The sequence below is a fragment of the Procambarus clarkii genome, chromosome 6 (assembly GCF_040958095.1).
Source record: "Procambarus clarkii isolate CNS0578487 chromosome 6, FALCON_Pclarkii_2.0, whole genome shotgun sequence".
Taxonomy (NCBI): Eukaryota; Metazoa; Arthropoda; class Malacostraca; order Decapoda; family Cambaridae; genus Procambarus; species Procambarus clarkii.
Genome location: NC_091155.1, coordinates 39,292,019 through 39,308,684, shown reverse-complemented (window position 1 = coordinate 39,308,684; position 16,666 = coordinate 39,292,019). Strand labels below are relative to the sequence as shown.

At 46.4% G+C, this 16,666-nt stretch overlaps 2 protein-coding genes across 6 annotated transcripts in view; one reads left to right on the top strand and one right to left on the bottom strand.

Annotated features, from left to right (window-relative positions):
- Positions 1-16,666, top strand: part of Rpn1 (regulatory particle non-ATPase 1) — a 674,509-nt gene that overhangs the window by 284,897 nt on the left and 372,946 nt on the right. The gene's annotated exons all lie outside the window — the stretch shown is intronic.
- The window catches only part of LOC123754113 (glycerol kinase), a 266,318-nt gene that overhangs the window by 138,046 nt on the left and 111,606 nt on the right, over positions 1-16,666 (bottom strand). For all 5 annotated transcript variants that reach the window (XR_011223551.1, XR_011223553.1, XR_011223552.1 and 2 more), the window contains 3 exons: positions 13,633-13,735; positions 7,055-7,165; positions 2,077-2,333 (listed from right to left, as the gene is read on the bottom strand). Coding sequence is in view for 2 of the 5 variants with exons in the window: in XM_069308583.1 (XP_069164684.1) it covers positions 2,077-2,333; positions 7,055-7,165; positions 13,633-13,735 (471 nt within the window). In the remaining 3 variants the exon portion in view is untranslated. The remainder of the gene's footprint in view (positions 1-2,076; positions 2,334-7,054; positions 7,166-13,632; positions 13,736-16,666) is intronic.

Genomic DNA, 16,666 nt, shown 5'->3' with positions numbered 1-16,666 from the left:
ATTTTGCATAGTACTCCAACACGTCATATGACGTGATGTGCACTTTTGGGTAAATAACCACGTCACATGACATGTTTCGCAGTTTAAGGGTTAAAGGTTTCAATATGATAGTATTACAGAAGAGCCTGACTGTGATAAAGACTGTGTACAAGGTTCAGATATCAGTGAATGCACTCCTGTTCAAGATGTTCACAGCACTAACCACAGCATACTGTAATTATTTTGTCCATCTAAGAATCTTCAAATGACTTCTCATGTTCTCTTACAAAATAAACTTGTGAAAAATTATTCATTCACTGGATTTAGTGACCAGGATTCTGATAATAGCAGCATTGTGGTGAGAATTAGCGATGTGCATAGTATGGTGGGAGGAGGGAGGGAGGGAGGGAGGTTATCTTGAGGTTATCTTGAGATGATTTCGGGGCTTTAGTGTCCCCGCAGCCCGGTCCTCGACCAGGCCTCCACCCCCAGGAAGCAGCCCGTGACAGCTGACTAACTCCCAGGTACCTATTTACTGCTAGGTAACAGGGGCACTTAGGGTGAAAGAAACTTTGCCCATTTGTTTCTGCCTCGTGCGGGAATCGCACCCGCGCCACAGAATTACGAGTCCTGCGCGCTATCCACCAGGCTACGAGGCCCCTTAGGGAGGGAGAGGTGGCGTTGTCTCATAGCATTTTCTGCTGGCTGCTGTGTGACTTGTCATGCAGTGTTTTCTTGCCACTATGTTGTTTGGACACCATACTAGCTTAGTTGTACAGTTATGGTGAACAAAACATATAGATACTTATATATAATATGCATATATAGTGTCATAAAACCACAAACAGTATTGTGGGAGGAGTAATGATGGTGAGTTATGTGTTGGAGGAGTGAGGGAGGGCTGGCTGGGTGTGCAGCCCACTCTTGTATGTTTGGACTCACCATACCAACTTAGTGGTTTGGTATGATGAACAAAACATGCAGATACTTAATATATAACCTGTATATATAGTGCAATAACAGCAAAACTATTTGTTTATAGTTTTAATAATACTTGAATCACTAATATGCACACATACTTTTGAGTATAGTGATGATTCACACATTTTATTATACAAATATATCACACTACACACTACTGAATAATATTACTGCAAAGAAAGTAAGAAAAAATCGATCGGAGACATTGAAATAATTAGATAATAATATCTTTGTGGCAACTCCCGCCTGACAGCTCAGGCACAGCGGACCGCCTGTGCCAATTGTTCTGTCAACACCTCATTTTTTGCAATACTTCCTCACCCTATTGCGGCCAAAACATGTCATCAACGATTTTTGCATTATTTTTCCTGTGGTCAGGAAACACAAATGAACACGTTTATAAGACAATTTTTTTTTGTATTTATTTCTTGCATGTTGCAAGCTATAATCACAAGAGCAGCCCGGGGGTTAACTTTACCTGAACATTTATAAAGATAACAAAAATATGTCCTAATCAACTGCACTATGAAGTTTTTGCCAAAACAGGTATGCAGTGCAGTGGTTAAAATAATTCATTTGTTATTTTTTTCTTGCGCACAGCAGAGTTGTCGGCTGATTAGCAGCAGTGCCGTCCAGGGGTTAATGAACTCCTTTACCCACACCAGAGTGCATGGGGGTTACAAGTAAAACTTGGAGTGGCTTCAGAAATGGCCTCCAGATGTCTTGTGGGTTCAGTGTAAGCTGAACCATGGCATAATGGAGGGGGTAAAGTGTATGACAAGAGTATCCAGATTACTGGTTAAAGACTCCCCATTGCTTCAAATGAGTTCCTCAATATTATTATTATTATATTATTATTATCGATTCAAAGGAAACGATGAAGTTGGGAAAATGAGCAAATTGTCAGATAGACGGAGAAAAGAAAAGGAAGCATTACAGTACTCTTACTGCTCCCCTATGGTTACTGCAATGTAAATTTATTAACACTGAATAACTTTATAAATTAGGTTTGTTCCTGGGACTTCACATATAATGGAATGATTTATATAGGAATAGAGAAATAATCACTATACCGTACTGTATTTATCGCTCTGGAAATACATTTAGGTTACTCACCCTCTTGCATCAGTGCGCCAATAAGGTGCGTATAAACCAGAAAAGGCCGGAACAAAGTAAACACCTCCCGAGTCCTTAACGGTCTTGGCTAATGGTTCAATATCTGCAGACGTCTTGATTACGCTGAGGTTGTCTCTGAGCCAGCGCACAGCTGCTCCAGCAATAGCAACAGAACCTTCTAAGGCATAAATAGTTGGAGCAGTTTTGCCAAATTTGTAGGCAACTGTGGTGAGAAGACCATGTTCACTCTGCACAATCTGTATAAAGAAAACCAGTGTTGAATGTAATGAAATGACATTTTCTGGGCAAGACCCGGAGGCTTCCTGGAGCTATTCGGGCTAATATCAATGTATTAGACCCCTGGCATCAGTCAATGCGTATGGAGTTCTAGGCCTGCTGGGGACCACGAGCTAGAACCTGGCCCCCCTCAGAAAGGCACAAGGAGCAATGGTCTATAGAAACCCCCGTGAGGTTGGAAGCATTCTATGTCTGCCATCGACCAGGTCAGGCACCCAGAGAGATAAGCTCCCCAACACAAACCTCTATTCTGGTTAAAATATTGCTACTGAAAGCTGAATTAGTGGACAGAACTTCCCAAATGAAAACGAGCAAACGAGCATGACATCACCACATAGCCGCGCCGCTGTCTGCGTAATCATCCCCCCCCCCACCCCTCCCTGGCAGGGGGAAGGGTTGAAGAGCCCCAGACCCCAATGCTGGTTATCTACCCTGCAGTTCTGAGGCTGGATGTCAAGACTGCAAAAACACATGCCGACCTGAGGGAGGGAGGGTTGCCAGGGAGTCTTAGCATCTCACCCAGAAAATGGCGTTTCATTACATTCAACGTTAGTTTTCTGGGGGGAGCCCTTATGGCTCCCCGGAGCTACTTACCCAAAGACAAAAACAATACGGAATTACCCAGGAGGTGGTCGGCACTCGCTCCTCAACTCAAAGTCGAGACAACTGGCTGCAACTGCCGATCCACGAGCCCTGATACGACCCCGCTGGGAAGGAACCCCCCGGTTCCCCCGGAGAACCAACAACTCAGACATAGGGCGGCAAGAGGAAAAAGCCGCCTGAATATAACGCTCAACCGCAGAAGCCTCAAAAAGCAGAGGACAAAAGGGAGAAGACAACCTACGAACCAGGGGCCCAAACGGATTCCAAGGAGGAAGCAAGGACCACCTGACAACACGTGAAACGCGCAGCGAAAAACTGCAGCAACGCCTCCCGCAGGATCGGCGCAAAGAGCTTCAACATGGCAGATGACGCCTGAGCAGCTGAGACCAAGGCGTCAGACCCAGGAACGGCCCCAAGCGCCTCAACATCCTCAGCAAGCCAATCCAACGACAGCTCGAGGAGGGAAAAGAAACGCAGGACCGAAGCCAAAAAGTCACGAGTGCGCAAATCCTCCGCCATAAAAGCAGCTAACAGGAAAGGAACCTGCACACGGTGCTGCACCGCACCAACATCCCGCAGAAGGGCAGGAGCGAAAAGACACTCATTAAGGTTCTCAAAACCGCCCCCCCCCCCCAGGTAAACCTGGACCACTGTCAACGCCTCACGCCACTCAAACGTGCGGGTCCAACAGAACGAGTCCCAAGCATCCAGTGAAAACAAGGGGGAGTCTGCAAGCCAGGACAACCCCGGAACCTCATAAAGCACCCAGTAAGGACACGGCGATCCAAACCTGAAAGAAGAAGGATCCATTATGGAGGTGTACTCCGGGTCACACAGGAGGTAAGCCGCAAAGGCCGACTGCACCTCAGGCGGAGAGATGCGGGTAGCCAAAAACCTCTGGAAGGACGGAACCGAAGAATCCACAGGGACACGGAACCGAACCCGGGGAGGAGCAGAACCCAAGTCCAAATCGTACACAGAGGGGGAAAAAAGAGAACCCCACTCTTTGAAACAGTAAGCCCTGCTCAGAAGGACAGAAAATCCAGGCGGGGTCCAAAGGAGCAAAAGGCCCCCAAGTCAGCTCCTCCCCAACCCCAGGAGGCCGAGCCATCCTCCAAAGCCCTGGCCTCACAAGAAAATGCCGGGGCAGCCGAAAGAGCCGGAAGAGAAGGGGCCCACTGGTCAGACCCTGGAGCATCGGCCGGAGGAACAGACTCGAATGTCTCCGTAGCCAACCCAGACAGGGCAATCCCCGAAACTGCCCGAGTCTCAGAAACCTCTAAACCCCACCCCGACCCTGAAGCCCTCAGACGCTTAGGGGCCGGAAGCAGGTTGAGGACAGAATGAACCACCGAAGGAGAAGAACAAGGGGGTGCGGACGGAACAATGGCCGAAGCGACCGACACCCCCAAGTCCGGGTCCCTATACAGAAAGTGGGGCAGCCTCGTATCATCCGGGGAAGCGATAACCCAAGCGCGTTGCAACAACGTAAACCTACCTTGCAACGCACGAGCTGCCTGCACCTGAAGTAAATCATCAGCAGATTGGGTGAATTGAGTCACGAACAAGCAGCACAGCTCGCAAGACTCAGGGTCGAATGTGTCACCGACCCAACAGGCAGCATGAAGGAGGCAAAAACAATGAGAGTCACCCTGAGACAAGGGGACAGAGCAACCCTCAAACTAGCACACAGCGAGAGGGGACGCAAGAGTCTCTCCATTGGACCCGCGAGCCCCCGCGGGGATTTCCAGGGCCCCTGTGCTAAGGGTTATCCCAGACAGGGCACTGCTAACCGGCATCCCAAACTACCAAGCAAACTGCTAAAAGCTGAACCCACGGGACGTGTCCACTCGCGAGGGCTAAGCAGGGGGTGCCCCCCACACAAACGACCCTAATATATGGGGGACGGAAAAAGACATGGCAAACCCCCCCCCCCCAACCAGGCAAAAAAAAAAAAAAAAACGCAAGAGGACAACGTACCCTGTGGGAACAGAGCCAGCCACTGTTATAGGTGAAAACTAGCTACGCAGTACCCTGCGCCCCACCAGTGCTATAACTACCACTTACCCCAAGGTAAACAAGGGAGTGAAACCCCCCAAACCCTCGGGGCGGCCAAACGCCAAGCAGCGAAAAGCCATCAGAGGTAGACCCAAGGTGACTTGTGGAAGGCAACCCCAAGCCCCAAGGGCGGTACTTACAGGGCACTCAGGGAAGGTGACCCTAAGCACATGTAGCCTGAGTACCTGAGAATACTACTCCCAGCTCACATGACCACCGTAAGAGCAGCACTGAGCAGCAATTAAATATGCCAAAACTGGAAGACAAAAGAAAAAGAGGTGATATGATCACTACATACAAAATAGTAACAGGAATTGATAAAATCGATAGGGAAGATTTCCTGAGATCTGGAACTTTAAGAACAAGAGATCATAGATATAAACTAGCTAAACACAGATGCTGAAGAAATATAAGAAAATTCACTTTCGTAAAGAGAGTGGTAGACGGTTGGAACAAGTTAGGTGTGAAGGTGGTGGAGGCAAAGACCGTCAGTAGTTTTAAAGCGTTATATGACAAAGAGTGCTGGGAAGACGGGACACCACGAGCGTAGCTCTCATCCTGTAACTACACTTAGGTAATTACTGAAAACAAAGCACAGCACTGAGACAAGACTGGAGCTGGAGCCACACGACCATGCACTATCCTATCAGCCGAGGAACTGGGGCAAGGATCGCCGGCTCGGGGGTCTAGGGCTCCCCCTTCCCCCTCCCGGGGAGGGGGAAGCTGCGCAGACATGCGGCGGAGCTCGTGTGACGTCATGCTTGTTTGCTCGTTTTTCTTTTGAAGAGTTCTGTCCACTCGTTTGTTGATTTTCATTGTTAACCAGAATAGGGGTTTGTTTTGAGGCGCTTACCTTTCTGGGTGCCTGTCCTGGTCAATGGCAGATATAGAATGCTCCAAATCACATGTGCAATTCTATGGGCCATTGCTCCCCGTGCCTCTGTGAGGGGGCCAGGTTCTGGCTCGTGGTCCCCGGTAGGCTAGAACTCCACCCACAGCGACTGATGCAAAATAGTTAGGTTATTAATATCAGCCATGGATAACTCCGGGGAGCCGTAGGGGCTCCCCCCAGAAAACATGCTTTTTTTTTAAAAACAGCGCCATCTGTTGGACGTTAGAGCAACACACGCTGTAATCGCCAAAAGTTCTTCACCAATTGCTTTGAAATTTTGACACAAAGTTGCATTCGAATAGGTGCGTCTTTTTATCTATTATATTGATGCCACCCCTGTGACAGGTAAAAACATGCATTTTTGAAAAACAACGCCATCTGTTGCACATAATGGAAACATGCACGCTATACTAAATATGTCATGAATTCCATTTCAATGTTTCTGATTGCACTGATAAATTTTATTTTCATAGATTTTGATTTATTTTATTTTTTAGTGAATTATTTTGTGTGACATTGTGTTGGAATTGAGCCATGTTGTTTACCATACCGTTCATTTTGTAAGTATAAGTATAAATGCCACACCTGTGACAGGTAAAACTATGCTTTCTTGAAAAAACAATGCCACACATGTCTGTGTCCACAAGGGGACAGATGGAAGCTGAGTACCCAAATAAGCCACAGAGACATTAGAAATAACTTTTTTAAGTGTCAGAGTAGTTAGTAAATGGAATGTACTAGGAAATAATGATGTGGAGGCTGACTCCATACACAGTTTCAAATTTAGATATGATAGAGCCCAGTAGGCTCAGGAATCTGTACAATAGTAGATTGACAATTGAGAGGCAGGACCTAAGAGCCAAAGCTCAACCCCTGTAAGAACAATTAGGTCAATACAACTAGGTGAGTACACACACATACATCACAATGAAATCACAATGGTGTGATATATCAATGAAAATGTTACCTCATTTTTAGGCAAAAGGCATCGACCCTGACTGCCTCGCAGTCGGGGTCAATATACTTTGAAAATACATATATACTTTGTATACTTTTTCAATATACTTTGAAAAGTAGAGTACAATGTTTGAATAACAAGCATCACTAAAAACTTATATTGTAAAATACCTGCGTTCCGGTGTTATAAAGTAAGAAGCATCCTGTACCATATGTATTCTTGGCCTGGCCTCGAGACATACACATCTGCCCCACCAGAGCTGCCTGCTGGTCTCCCAGAACCTTTTAAATATAATACAAGTGAAATATTATACTATACAGAAGAAATATAGAATAAAACATTAGAGATTCAAAAAACCAGCATTGAATGTAATGAAATGTCACTTTCTGATTGACTCCCAAAGGCTCCCTAAAGCTAACTTACTGATTATACCCCATACTACTGGAGTGTCATCAGTTGTGGAGTTCTTATATGCCTACCGGGACCACGAGCCAGAGCCTGCCCCCCCCCCCCCCCCTCAGAGAGGTGCAGGGAGCAGTGGCTCATGAACACTTTACAGTTAAAGCTTGCCATCGCCATAAAGCTTGCCATAAAGCTTGTCATCTTGCCATCGACCATGGAAGGCACCCAGAAAGGTAGGCAAATCAAAACCCACTACTGCTCAGTTGAAAATGCAACAATTGAAAAAATTGATTGAAAAAGATTGAAAACAAATCTAAATATCAAAAGAACCCCCCCCCCCACCAAGAGACAAACAACCAAAACTTTGTCCTACTAGCTCCTCGCTTATTAGCTCCACTCCCTTCATTGAAGGGAGGGAGCCAGGCCACCACCAGCTAATTCTTGAATGATAAAAGCCGTCAATCCGAGGGAGCGAGGGAGGGTGTCAGTGTAACACCGTAAAGGTGTTTTGTATTTAATATATACATAGTACATGAGTCACAGACAAGATTTTGAGAGGCGACAGTCTGCCGGCCCCTAGTAATTAAGAAAGTCACACCTAGAAGTGTTAATGACGACAAACTGACCCGTGGTCAGGTCGTGTGATCTGACCTGGCATCTGCTAATCTGATAATTGTAGCCTGATAGCCAAGCGTGTCCTTCTAACAAGCCACCGTTTAAGGTGTGGTTTGGTAGAGGGCCTGGGGCTATCTACTTGTGGGCGGAGTGAGCTACCAGGTTTCCAATAAATACCCAGGGAACTAGAGATTCGAGAGGATAGGATACAGCACAACAGAAGCAGAGCAGAGCAATGAACAGCACCCAGTCCAGGCTGTCCGGCTGGGTAGGGTCTTTGCCTGTCAACCCCCTCCACCCCCCCTCTCTATCCAAATTAAGCTCAGTCCTCTGAGTTGAACGTTAAGGTGACTTAGTCGTGTTTACTTAAGTGTTGTGTGATGATCAGGGGCAGACAGCTATGAAGTCTTATGTGGTGACTCATGTAGCTTATTAATTAATCTTCAATTGATTGAATTCTGATGAATTTATTGTTTAAATATATATTTGATTCACTTACTCTTTAATCTGATTTTAATTGTGTTCCTTGTCACATGGAGGGTGGGCCGGGGCTCTGCTAGCACTCAGCTGCTAGGGGCTCAAAAGGCCGAATACTCAGCCCCTCCAACTCCCGGGATTCACCGGAGTCTCCTTGGTCACACAGGAGAGGACCAACAATGCCCACCTCCGCAGGTCTTTGCTTCCACCACAAAAGGGGGTGCCACTGATTCACCCTGGAAGCCCTTCAGTCAAACACGGGGAAACTGCTGTTAACAGTTCCGGCCTAGACCCGTGGAGGAGTGAAGGAAGACTCAGGCTTACCTTATAACAATAACCTCCCTGAGTCTTGCCTGCCAGACAAAAAGGTTATAGGAACTCTTTTTCCCGCCTGCCTTCTCTATCTTCTTCTTAACAAGGTCGCCAGCTGGGTTATTATATCTGCACCCCAGCAATGCAGCTCAGTGGGTGTATTATATATTGTTTGTAACCAGAAGATTGCTACTCCCATAGATCTGCTACTAGACTGTCGGCCCAGGGTACTCTCCCAGGAAGGTCTGTGTGGCTTTACCTCTCTCTAGCCACCACGTTACTAGTTGCCACCATTCAGGCACTGATACTGATCGGATGGCTAAGGGTACACTTTTATATAGGTCCGTGCTGTCTTTACCACTCTCCAGGCAATAAGAACTTCTATAGAGAATGTAGTGTTCCCTAGGTGGTACTATGATAACCTTCGTGTATGCTCATAGAGAAATATTATAAATGGAGGCACACTTAAACACAGTGATAAAATGTGTGAATTTACCGACGCAAATTACATTAACACACATACAATCACAAGTAATACATGAATATGAAAATAAGGATAATAAGTCTGGAGATCGTCAATCTCTTCTTCCGCGACCTCCAACACTCCTTCAACTGGGCAGAAAGACAGGAGTCCCACACTCTCTCACAGGAGGGCCTCTTCACCACGTCGGCGCCTCTCCTTCACTGTCCTGCCATCCATACACACTGTCCCCTCTGACAGTCCTGGACACAAGCTGCCTTGCAGCCTATTCTACTACTGAAGTATTAATGTCCTATTGCCACATAAATAAGTAAATATTGTGGCCTAACTAGCCTACTCACACAAGGGGTAATGGGAGGGAAAATGATCTACCTTACACTCCTGGCTCACGACCCCTGTCCCTCGATGGTGTGAGGTTCCCACGCTTCCTGAGTCGATCCTCGACGATCCAGGAACGTTCCACAGGTCCTCAGGTGTCGTGGAGCCTTCGCGTCGTCGCCATTCCAATCCCTGAGATTCTGCTACCCCAATCCTGGTTCATCGATAGGCGCTGAGCTAATCACTATTTTCCCACACTCGCCCCTTCCACAAGGCGTTGCTCCTTGTCCTAGGCACGGTGTCGTCCTTCCAAAACCCTCAGTGGATGTGACCCGGTCACAGCTAGGCTTGCCCGCCACACCTTTTCAGAACCTCAACGTCCAGCGTCGTCGCCGAATATTTTCCAAGTTTGGCACTCTTTCGCTCAATAAACTTTGTTCCTTTTTTGCTTCCCAGAAGCGCGGGGTCTCCAATACATCAGATGGGCTGCGATAGCCTGCACTAATCCACTAAGAAAGGCTTGTAGAGCCTCAAATCCCTGAGAGCTGACCGAGGTGCGTCCTCTCGCTTCCAAGGTCAGGACGACTCTGACGTTGGCGCCGCCCGGGGCACTCGGTGACGTCACGGCGGACCCTGATTGGTCGCCCGCGACCTAAGTCGGCCAATCCGCGATCGGCTAGTGTCCCTTCCAAAAGGTCATATCTGCATTAGGGGATACTCTTTCATTTTATAATAGGGCACCAATTTCCCCTTACTTACAACTTATAATGTAACTTCCTTCCTTTAACTAGCAGCCGGTCTGGTCGCCATATATATCAATAGACTCCCTGAACCTCAGAGAATCAGTAGGGAGAGCTGAATATGACTCTTAAAGCAGGCAAACGAAAGAGATAGGAGAGGGCACCGTAATATCCTATAGCTGGGATTTTCAGATATAATATGCAAACTAGAGTGTAGAGTACTCTTGAGATTATAGACTTAAAAGAGTCTTGCATGGGACTAGATACATGACACAGATGAAACATGCTAATAATGACATTGGTTAACAGCTTAAAGTACAGACAAGTTCCATTCCTAATTGTGTATATATTAAACTAGAATGGATGGTGGCAGCACTTTCTACTTCTACTTATCTACCCTTCTACCTCTACCACTACCTCTACTCATTCTCCATACTCTCTTTCTTCTCCTCCACTTTCCCTTTCAACTGATGACCCTCCCAGAACCTCCCACCTCTCACCCCGATCCCTCACTCATTACTTCATTATTCAGTTCTTTCCTTTCGTTTCTCTTATATGTTCATGGCAGTGAAATGTTCTAGAGTTCTCTAGAGTTGCGGGTAGCTGATCAAGGTACAATGCCTTGTGGGTGTAGCACCTAGGTAATCAAATACCTAAGTTACAAGGTGTTGAACTAGTGAGGTTGCAGTAGGAACTCTGGGGAAACTCTAGAATAGTTAACTCTAGAATAGTTAACTAATAGTTAAGAGGGGCCTCGTAGCCTGGTGGATAGCGCGCAGGACTCGTAATTCTGTGGCGCGGGTTTGATTCCCGCACGAGGCAGAAACAAATGGGCAAAGTTTCTTTCACCCTGAATGCCCCTGTTACCTAGCAGTAAATAGGTACCTGGGAGTTAGTCAGCTGTCACGGGCTGCTTCCTGGGGGTGGAGGCCTGGTCGAGGACCGGGCCGCGGGGACACTAAAGCCCCGAAATCATCTCAAGATAACCTCAAGATAACTAGGGGCAGGATAATGGACTAAAGAGAGCTATTTTCCCCACCCCTGTTACATCAGCGAGCCTCTGGGGTTCACCCAAAACTGCCATTTCATTACATTCAATGCTGGTTTTCTGTGGGATACCCTATCAGCTCCCTGAAGCTAACTACCAGCAGAGAAGGAAAAACAGAGACATACCAGGAAGCTGGCAGCAACATAGATATCAGGGCAAAGAGGAGCCCAAAAACTACATGCCCAAAGATTGTCTCAATACATGTGACCATACACAACCAACAGAGTGGCAGACAGCTGCACATCATGGGCACGAGGATAGACCTCAGTCTGTTACTACAGACAACCCGAGACTCACTAGCCCTGAATGTGAATAGTGCGGAGAACTAAACCCCAAGAACTCGGTAGATGAACTACCCGCAGCGACCAGTTAAAAAGAGGCACAGACCGAAGAAAGCCCCTTCTCCCCGATTGAGACAATGAACCACGGGGAAACAGTCCGAATGGAGATGGATCACTGAGCCTCGAGGAATCCAAACCTCCTGCAGCACCTGCCACACTGCTGTAAACTTCCACACGGTGCTGTGAGCCTGATGAAAGGATGGGCCCCATTGCTCCTGGTTGAACTGGTGAGCACTGGTCACAAAACCCCAACCGAATGCTGAGGCATCCATGAAAACATCGAGCAAGGGAAGGGGAAGGCACCATGGCACCAAACCGTGAAAAGTATGAGGAGTAAGCCAGTGACGCAGCAACCGCCACAAGGACACCTGGGGATGGATCATGAGAGCAGCAAAAGGGGCTGCCCTGAAGATATCAGAATAGCCTCCAGAGCCAAACCCTGCCAAACCGGTAAAACAAAAGGGCAAAGTTCAGGTTCTCTCACAGCTGTTCAAACAACCACTGAGTCACCTGGGACCCCTCAGCACCAGCTGACGGCGGGACCGCAGCCGAAGCAAGGCCATAGGGGGAAGAGACATTGACGCTGTTCGAGAATCCCAAACAAGGCCCAACCAAGTTTAAACTTGGGACTGAACCAACCAGGATTTCCTCCAGTTTATCAGGAACCCGAACCCGGCGTGCTGAGAAAAAGCTAGCTGACAAACAGACCAGATGGGAGCCCAAACCAACCAATTTTTTAAGCAATTTTGAGTATGTACTGTTCATACCTGATGATTATGCATGCACCTCAAGTTCCTGTTCCAAATACTGTGATGCATTATTACCATCATGTCACATGATTTTTCAGTGTAAGATTATGTTCAATTTTTTTTTCCATGAACCAAACAGTGTTGGTATAAATGCGCATCTATTCTGTCATTTAATGTGTAATCTGTTTATGTAAGCATTTAATTTTGTGTCACCGAGGCACTTCAGAACCAATGTACAGTACAGTATTAGCTAGCTAGAGATTTGTCGACAGGTGTGGTGAGCTTGGTAGTGTGTCCGAGCAATGTTGGCCTTCAAGATGTAGATGGTTAGGATGTACATTAATCACAAAGTAGCTAGGTCTCTGACACTATACCAACAGGGTCATGAGTGCCACTCTTGTAGGCCGCCCTCAGTGGATAGGACCTCAGTAGACCAGATAGTGTGTTACCAACCAATAAAAGAAGCCATAGCAGGAACTAGTGTGTATTCACTACATCCCAAGCAAGATACTCTATCATATCGATGACTAACAATAAGAGTTAAAACAATTTAGGTGCTTCGTTTTCTATGAATCTTGCAATTGTCTAAGACTTTGCCAATTTTTGGCTGCTTTCCGCAGTGCGGCTGATGATTATATGTCCCCAGGTCTCTGCGACTCCAGGGAGGGGGGTGATGGACAAGGTTCAGGCTCTGGTCTCCAGTAGGTCTAACAGGACTCCTGTGACACAGTCACGGGAGCCATAAGGACAATATAAATTTAGGAAGACACACCAAGGGGCTCCTCCCAGAAAAACTTTTACATGACTCCCAAATTTATTTTTGTATTAGATATGAGGAAATGTTGGAGCTGTGAGCATTCCAAAATGGGGCATAAGATCACAACATGTATACACTTTCTTTTTACACATGTAAAATATAAATTACAACAGGTTGGATGGAAAAAAGGGGCTACTTCAAAATCAGCCTAATCAATTTTCACAATGTCTTACACTTTTGGTTATGAGACCATGATTTTTGCACCTTGGATGGCATTTCATTGAAATCCTCCATACTAAAATATAAATCAATTATAAATATAGATTTAGAAACACACAATAAAATGAAAATAGGCCAATTGGAGAATGCTTAAACACTTACATACTACTTTCTAAACTACCTAATGTAATAAACAATACATTAACAGATTTTTTTTTACAAAATATACATAAAAATACTATGAGTGAAATAGTCTTGAGATAAAAAAAAAAAGGGGTTAAGTACTCACTCCAGATATTGGAACCCCAAGAAGTGGACCTTTTGTTATATAGCCATATATTTCAGAACTGCTTCTGATCTCAGGAAGAATAGACATTGGAATATTGAAGAATCTGGAAAAAAAAAACAGTGTTGAATGTAATGTAATGCCAGGTTCTGGGTGAGTACTGGAAGCTCCCTGAAGTTAGCTTACTGATCAAGCAACCTGTCCTCTTAAAAATAATGTCGCTTTTGGCCGTTTGCCTGTATGGCCGAAAATGGATGTAATTTAAAAATGAAAAAAAAAAATGAAAATAAATTTGGGATTTTTTTTTTCAACAACAGTAAGATAAGGGTCCTCTGATAGGTTAGGTGGGCAGGAAATTCTCATAAAGTTTCAAAACGTTATGAAAAACGTTAATTGAAAGCTTCCTCTTTTAACCTTACCGCGTAAGCCGGACAACTCAAACAGAAAGTGAAACAGTACGTCACTTTTGTGAGTCGATTTCATTTCAAATTACGTCCAAATTTGGCCATAGCGCGCATACGAGCCAAAAGTGACGTTATTTTTAAGAGGACGGGTTGGATCAAGTGCAATAATACTTGAATGTCAACAGTCCCAGAGTTATTGTCGCCTACTGGGAAACACGAGTCAGAACCTGGCCCCTTCAGAGAGGCACACAGAGCAGTGGCCCATAAACACTTTACATTTAAATTTTATCAACTTGGAAAGCACCCAGAAAGGTAGGGAATGCATAGTTGAAAAACAAGACTAGTAAAATGTCAAAAGAACTCCCTCAACAAGAAAACAAACAAACCAAAACTTTGTCAAACCAGCACTAACAGTAGTTTGCTCCACCTCCCCTCTCATTGGGGGATGTGGTGAGCCGGGCCGCCAACGGTCAGTTCTTAAATTATAAAAAGCTGCCGACTGGAGAGAGGGAAGGAGGATGTCAAGGAGCCTCTGGGGCTCATCTAGAAACTGACATTTCATTACATTCAATGCCGGTTTCCTGTTGGAAGCCCCATCGGCTCCCTGAAGCTAGCTACTCATAGAGAAAGGAAAAACAGGGGGCTGACCAGGGAGGAGGAAGCACCTCAGATATCAACTCGAAGGCGAGACCAACTATCACGACAGATACCCCAGGGCAACTGAGAACCAGGGATGGTGACAAGATACCAAGCAGCCAAGACCCCAATACCTAACAAAACCTTTGTGCCCAAAAATCGACATAAGATATGAGCAAACACGGCCATCAGAGCAGCATCCACACAGAAACCATGAGCACAAGGGAAGACTGCAGGCTGGCTAGACTGAACAACACTGCAGATGACTAAACACACATGAACCCTGGAACAGGGAAACCGGAACACCCCACAAAGCGCCCACTGAAGCAGAACTGGCAGCACGAAGGTAGCGGCAGACAACCGCCACCAGGTAGAGCGCTCTAGGACCCCCTCCCCCCCTCAGCCGAACAAAGCAAGCATCCACAACTAAAGAACCCCTCCAGAAGCCAGCTGACACATCCTATGCCAGAAAGGAAAGAGCCGGCTGCAACCAAACAAAATGCCCAACAGAACCAAGGTCAAGGTCAAACTCCGTGACTGTTGACATTCAAGGTCAAACAGCGGCAATGAAAACCCCAGCTGACCCCAAGGGCGGTCGCACCCTTGGACCAAGCAGTATGGACACCGCCAGGAAAGTCGGAACAAGTATGATACCATCTCCTCCAACGACCTGAGTAAGACAACCAACATCACCAAGGTATTGTCTAATCCTTCTCGTTGTACTTGGCCTGATTACAATGGTTCTAAATTCTCGATCTATTCCAACATCAGGAAAGATCCTTCTCTCTACGAACCAAATCCAAATAAACGTGCTCCTCCAGACAACTTTATCAGCCCTCAGCTAAAATATTGTAAGCCAAACTTACCTTCCATTGCATTTGAAAGGCGTAAATTCTTGTCTTGTACTAACTCCATTCTCGCCCTGCCAGGTATTAGAAAACCTTCAGTCTTCCTCTCTGGCGATAAGAACACCATCATACCGCAGCGAGATGGGATCTTGCACTCCAGCCACAATCATCAAAGAGGAACTACTCAACATCCTACCCGACGTGCAACACAATGAACCATGCAATCTACTAGGTTACAACTTCAACCTCTCCTCAGACTTCAACATTCTTCGGTCCATCCAGCAGGCCCAGTTCAACCACAGTCTAGTACTCCGCTGGGTCTTGCAGCACAACCTCAACATCTTCTAGGACCTCAACATTCTTCGGTCCCTCTGTCAGGATCAGCTCTCCAAACTTCGTTGAATCCTGCATCACCATGTGGACATCATGTATCACAATCTCCTTTGGTTCATACCGAGTTCTCCCATCAGCACTTGCTATGCTGGGCCTTGCATCAGACAAACCATCTCGCCATCTCCTTGGATCATCACTCTCGTTGATCCATTCAGCATGCTCGATTCATACTTCACAGAGTCCTGCAGTGCTACCTCAACATCTTCAAGCACCATCCTCTCCTGTTTCTGCAGCAGACCCAGTTCACCAACCAACGTCTGCTATGCTGGGCACTGTATCTGCAGAACATCAACCTTACCATCTTCTTCATCAAAGGCCCCGACGTCGTTGTCGCCGACGCACTTTCACGAGTCCACAAGGTGGACTCGTCCACTCCTACTATTCAACACTGCTGCAGTCAAATAGGCAATAGGAGCAGGCTTCGGGGGAGAGCTGTCACAGTAATCTCTCTAGGGAGAGATTCGGCCTGCTCCATCATCACCTATTCTATCATACCACATCTATATATTCAAGAACTGCAGCCACAAGAGCAGCAACAACACCTCTCAAAACGTCTAAACAGTACCACCGGTCTACCTTCCCCACGGCCTGTCACCCTCCTCGCACCTGGTGACGCCTCAGGATCACGCCACCTCTGAAACAAGCAGTTAAAGTGACCCAGTTCATAGTTACCAATGTCATCAGCGCCACCTGGATGGCTGTCGTTCCATATAAATAAAAGCCGGCCACCACCAAGATTCAGATTACTCCTGAGTG